The sequence below is a fragment of the Grammomys surdaster genome, unplaced genomic scaffold (assembly GCF_004785775.1).
Source record: "Grammomys surdaster isolate TR1022 unplaced genomic scaffold, NIH_TR_1.0 125354, whole genome shotgun sequence".
In the NCBI taxonomy this organism is placed as follows: Eukaryota; Metazoa; Chordata; class Mammalia; order Rodentia; family Muridae; genus Grammomys; species Grammomys surdaster.
Window position 1 is genome coordinate 1,039,944 of NW_021620226.1, and position 5,414 is coordinate 1,045,357.

The 5,414-nt window shown below is 49.0% G+C and overlaps 1 protein-coding gene across 2 annotated transcripts in view; it reads right to left on the reverse strand.

Annotated features, from left to right (window-relative positions):
- Positions 1 to 3,879, reverse strand: part of Cd300lb (CD300 molecule like family member b) — a 13,127-nt gene extending 9,248 nt beyond the window's left edge. The window contains exon 1 of one of the 2 annotated variants that reach the window (XM_028785844.1): positions 3,744 to 3,879. In XM_028785844.1, coding sequence (XP_028641677.1) covers positions 3,744 to 3,783 — 40 coding nt within the window. In that variant the 5' untranslated portion in view covers positions 3,784 to 3,879. The remainder of the gene's footprint in view (positions 1 to 3,743) is intronic. The other variant, XM_028785845.1, reaches the window with a different exon arrangement.
- Positions 3,880 to 5,414: the final 1,535 nt, after the last annotated feature.

The following is a 5,414-nucleotide window of genomic DNA, read 5'->3' on the forward strand; positions in this document are numbered from 1 at the left end:
CCTCCCTCCCTCCCTCCCTCCCTCCCTCCCTCCCTCCCTCCCTCCCTTCCTTCCTTCCTTCCTTCCTTCCTTAGACAAGGTCTCACTATGTAGTTCTGGCTAGCCTGGGACTCACTACATAGACCAGGCTGGCCTCCAATTCACAGAAATCTTCTTGTCTCTGCCTCCGAGTGCCTGCTGTTGATACCTATCACCCAACCTGTTACTGTGTGGCCATGTACAGAAAGAGGGGGGACAGATGGATACAGGAGTAAAAGCACACCCTTGCAAACATGAGTTCAATCCCAGCAATGCACGTGTGTGGGTGGAGAAAACTGACCCCAGGAAGCTGTCCTCTGACCTTCACACAAGCTCTGTAGCACCTACACACCAAAGAAAATAGCAGAAAAGACCCTTCCTTCGATGCGCACATCCCTGTTTATAGTTTTTAAAAGAAAAAGAATAAAGGCATTTGTCAGTGTGATGAGGGATACTGAGATAAGATTGTCTGGATTATTCTACCCATCCTGATGTTGAAATTGGCTTAGGTTTGAAGGCATTCTGCTGTTGGCCTTGAAAAGGAGGAGAGGCCATGGGACAACAGACCTGTAGGGGCTTTGGATGAATCCAGGAAATGGATGTTTCTTCAGAGCTCCAGAAGGAACTCAGCCTTGGCCAGTGAGACTATTCTGGACTCCTGATCTTGGAACAGTAAGATAAAGTTGTGTTGTTCCGAGGCACTGAGTGTTTAGTCACTTGTTATAGCAGCCGCAGGAGATACAACCTTAAAAGCGCCAAGCACACTCGGCTCAGGAGCCTAACTAGAGATTTAACATCTATGCTGGTCTCTCCTCACTTCCCTTTGGCAAGTGCGCAGTGATTAGTTCAGCCAACTCCACCCTGGAGATGCCAGTCTGAACCATCTTTACATCTCTGCTGCCACAGTGCAAGGAACATCACGATGGAGCAGAGTGTGGACTTTGCTGGCAGATAGATGCAGCTACCATAGCATTGTTGAGAAACCCTGGGTAGGGTTACTTAACTTCTCTGAGCCCCACTTCCCTCTTTGTACAGCTGGCACGCTACAGTCATATACTGGCTGTTAAAACCGCATGTAAGCATCTAATGCTGGACACTGGGGGCTGTTTGGCCAGACATGGTCTTCATCTGGTACCTGGATTGTGGCAGGAACATTCAGGAAAGCTCAATGCATTCAGATAGCTGCTGGGACCGGACTGAGCCTGCTCCTCGGCTGTACCAGAATGTCCACTACTCCCCTGCCTAAAGTGACTTAAAATCTTTGTCATGCATACCTCACTGCAAACTGGTTTTGGTTTCTCATTAGTGTCAGACCTTGCTCTTAAGGCAGTGGACTTAGTCCTGCCTGGAGAGCCCTCATCCCGACCACCCTCCCCACCTCCTCCAGGCCAGGCTTCTACTCGGTGCTTTATCCCCTTCTTGGAGCTGCCTCCTACTGTTGGCCTCTTGGCCTCTCATCTGGAGCCGGAGTACTTGACTTCAGGTGCCTATCCCTTTTCCTAACCCTCAATACGTTTCTCACTCCCAAAGCACAGGGGTTCTGTGTTTATTTTTCTCTATCCCTCCATTCCCAGCCCCAGGGTCTTGCTCAGTTTCTAGTTCATGGTAGAGACCCCTAAAGTTGTTGATTATTTTGTGAAGAATCTATGCATTGTGTGCACACATGCATTCTCTCTCTCTCTCTCTCTCTCTCTCTCTCTCTCTCTCTCTCTCTCCAGTTCTAGGATTGATGTAGAGAGTGGAGTGTGGGGCATTAGCCTTGGTATGGATGTAACAGTAAACACCTGGAAAACTCCGAGGTCGTTAATAGGGAATTAGACTGGGAAGTTCCAATATAGCCGTAGCACAAAAAGTAAAGAGCAATGTCCAAACAATGACAGGAAAGATGTCCAAAGCATGTTATTATTAAATTATTTTTAAACATTTACCTAACAAAGTGGGTAGAGCGGCAAATGCCTTAATCCCAGAATTAGAGAGGCAGAGGCAGGAGGATCGCTAGGGGTTTGAAGCCACCCTGGTCTACAGAGTGAGCTCCAGGCTAGTCAGGACTATACAATAAGACCCTGTCTCAAAAAAGGAGGGTGAGTGGCTGGAGAGATGGTTAGGTTAAGAGCACTGGCTGCTTGCTCTACCAGAGGACCCAGGTTCAATTCCCAGCTCCAACATGGCAATTTGCAACCATCCATAACTCCAGTTCCAGGGGATCCAGTAACCTCTTTCTAGATTCTGTAGGTACCACACACACACATGGTATGTACACTTACATACATGCAGACAGAACACCCATACATATAATAAAGTGAAAGTTAAAATCCCTTTTGTGAACAGTCTCAGTATATGGCATCTTAAGAGTGTGAACATGTCTTTCTGCTGGGCATTGGCTGCTTGCTGTCGAAATGGGAAAATTCATGAAACCAGGGAAAGTGATGCCGATCCTGGCTAGACACTACTCAGGACGCAAAGCCGTCCTCATGAAGGACATTCATGATGTACATACATCAGACGGTCCTAATAGCCATGCCCTGGTGGCTAGAATTGACCGCTAAAAGTGACAGCTGCCATGGGCAAGAAGATCACCAAGAGTTCCAAGATCAAGTCCTTTGTGAAAGCTTATAGCTTTCCCATACCCACAAGGGACTCTGTGGATATCCTCTCAGAGGACACTGTTGCCAACAAGGATGCCTTTTGAGGCTCAGCTCTGAAACACAAGGCCGGAGGAGGCCAAGGTCAGATTTGAGGATCAATGAAAGACAGGGAAAAACAAGTTTTTCCAGAAGCTTTGCTTTTAGGTGTGTTTTCCCCCCATCATTAAAAAGCTAAAAAAACAAAACAAAAACACCCCCCAAAACTAAAAAACCAAAAACCAACCCCCCTAAAACTCTCCCCACACAAACAACAACAACAAAAAAACCAAACCAAACAACAGCAAACAAAGACCCCCAACCCAAACCAACCAACCCACCAAGCAAAAAGAGTGTGAATGTGTGCGAGTGGGTGATCCTGGAGGTGTGGACAGAGTGTGTAGATGTGCAGCCTCTGAGTGTACTAGTGAACGTTGCTGTGCACAAATGTGTAAACCATGGCATAGCTTACTCCTCGCCTGCTTGGCCTCTAGGAAAGCCCAGTGTTGAGGTTTAGACAGCAGGCAGCTGAGGCCCTGGATCTCAGATGCAAGCTCGGTGATGCGGACACCCACAACTGTCCCTTGTTTTATCTTTTGCATTTGCAAACTCACACTTAGCCAGTGCCCCTCAGCGACCTGGACACTGAGTGCTCCCTTTGCATGGGCGTTGAGTGCTCCCTTTGCATGGGCATGCCAGCCGCTCTAAACCTGTAGTCTTTCCCCAAGCCATGCCCTCTCCTTGGAGTGCGTGTTCGGCTTGCTGCAAGAGCTGTAGAGACCTGCTTCCTTCTGGAGCATGGAAGGAGCAGGCTCAGGAGGGCTTTCTGTAGCTCTCCCAATGGTACCAGCTCCTCCTGTCTCACCCACCAGAGCATCTGGAATCTCCTTTAATGGTCATCTCCATTTCTCCTTCCCCTTCATGTCCCCAGGTCCTGATCCATGCCCAGCATAGTGTAGAGCCTGGGGTCCTTTTGTTGAATGAAGCCACAGAGCCACCCCACATTTCCCCGGAGGTGGTAGCTCTCCTTAAACCCAGGACAGAGCCCTCTGCCTGCTGCTCTGCACCTGCTGTCCCAAGCCCCCAGGCCCTCGCTGAACATACCTGGGAAACTGAGAAGAAGCAGAGCTGAGGAAAGCCACATGGTCCAGCTTTCCCACTCTGCACCCCTTGACGTACAGCCAGCGGCAAATATAAATCTCAGCAGGAAACCCGAAGCCCTGGAGATCCCAGCTGACTTGTTCTGTTTGTTCAGGTTGCTGCTGAGTGTCTTACTCATATGCTTCCCTTTAGAGCGTGGGTGTTTCCTGCTGTCGGTTACTCAGCACAAGAAGCATCAGCTAATGCCAGAGCCGGGTCACTCAGTAGAAATGAGGAGGCCCGGGAACTGTGCAGGGCAAGCAGAGGCAAGGGAGGGAAGCTCGTAGACCAGTTGTGGGGATTATTGACGATCTGGTCTTGGGTTAAGGAGTAGAACACTCTGGATATTAGAACCAGAAGTGTTCTATGCTCTAATGATGGGCCCAGCAGCTGAGAGTCTGGTTAGCGGGCCATGCTCAGCACATCCGCCATTGAATATTTAATCCCCAGTTGATGGTGCTCCTTGGGTAGGTTTAGGGGATATGGCCTTGCTGGAGGAAGTATGTCACTTTGAGATTTCAAAGTCTCATGTCATTCCCAGTACTCTCTTTGTTCCCTACTTGTGCTCCAAGAGATGAGCTCTCACCTGTCCTGTGTCTGCTGCCTGATGTCATGATTCCCCACCATGATCGACTCTAATGCCTCAGGAACAAAACCCCAAATCAGTCATCTCTTCTATGAGTTGCCTTGGTATGATGGTTTTGTTTGTTTGTTTACAAAATATTTTTATTGGTGATTTGGGAATTTCACATCATAAATCGTGATCAAGCTTTCTTCCAAGTCCTCCCAGGGCTGCCCCTCACTCTTCTGACCTCCTGCAAAATGAAGGAGAAAGAAAAGAGGCAGAGGATGAAGAGGAGAAGGAGGAGGAGGAGGAGGAGAAGAAGAAGTAGGAAGAGGAAGAAGAGAAGAAGGAGGAGGAGGAGGAGGAAGAGGAAGAGGAGGAGGACAGGCAGAAAGAAAGTAAGAAAACAGAAAACAACTTATACCCACTGGAGCACGGACACACTCCACAGCTCCTTAAAGAAAACTGTGTCCTTCCCTGTTTGCAGCCCAGCCAAAGCCATCAATTGTGAGAACTACACTTCAGCATCCTCATCGTAATTTTTAAGAATTCTTTTCGATGGCTTTCTGTCTAGGCTGTTACTTTTTGGGATGTGTGAGGTGGGGTGGGGGTAGGAGTTGTCACAGAATCTTTCTATGTCACACTGTCTTAACTGTGAGTCTGCAGCCATTGATACTACTGAAAGAGTAGCTTCCTTGCCCTTGACAGTCAGTGGGAGACTGAATCGTGGACTTCCACATGGCTTCTGGCGACAGCATGGACCACAGACATGTACATAGTCTCCAGTGGCAGTACAGACCACAGACATCAACACGACCCTCTGCCACAGCATGGGGTATGAACACCATCATAGCCCTGCCAGCAGCCCAGGCCAAGGACATCATCATGGCCGCAGGTGTCAGCATGGCCCATGGACATCAATGCAGCTTCAGGTAGCAGCACAGACCATGGACCACTGACATCAGCACAGCCCACAGCTATAGCAGGATCACGGACCTGGTCATGGCCCTCAGCAGTGGCAGACCCATGGATGATGTTGGGTTTCAGACCTGAGAAGAGCAGCTGAGGTG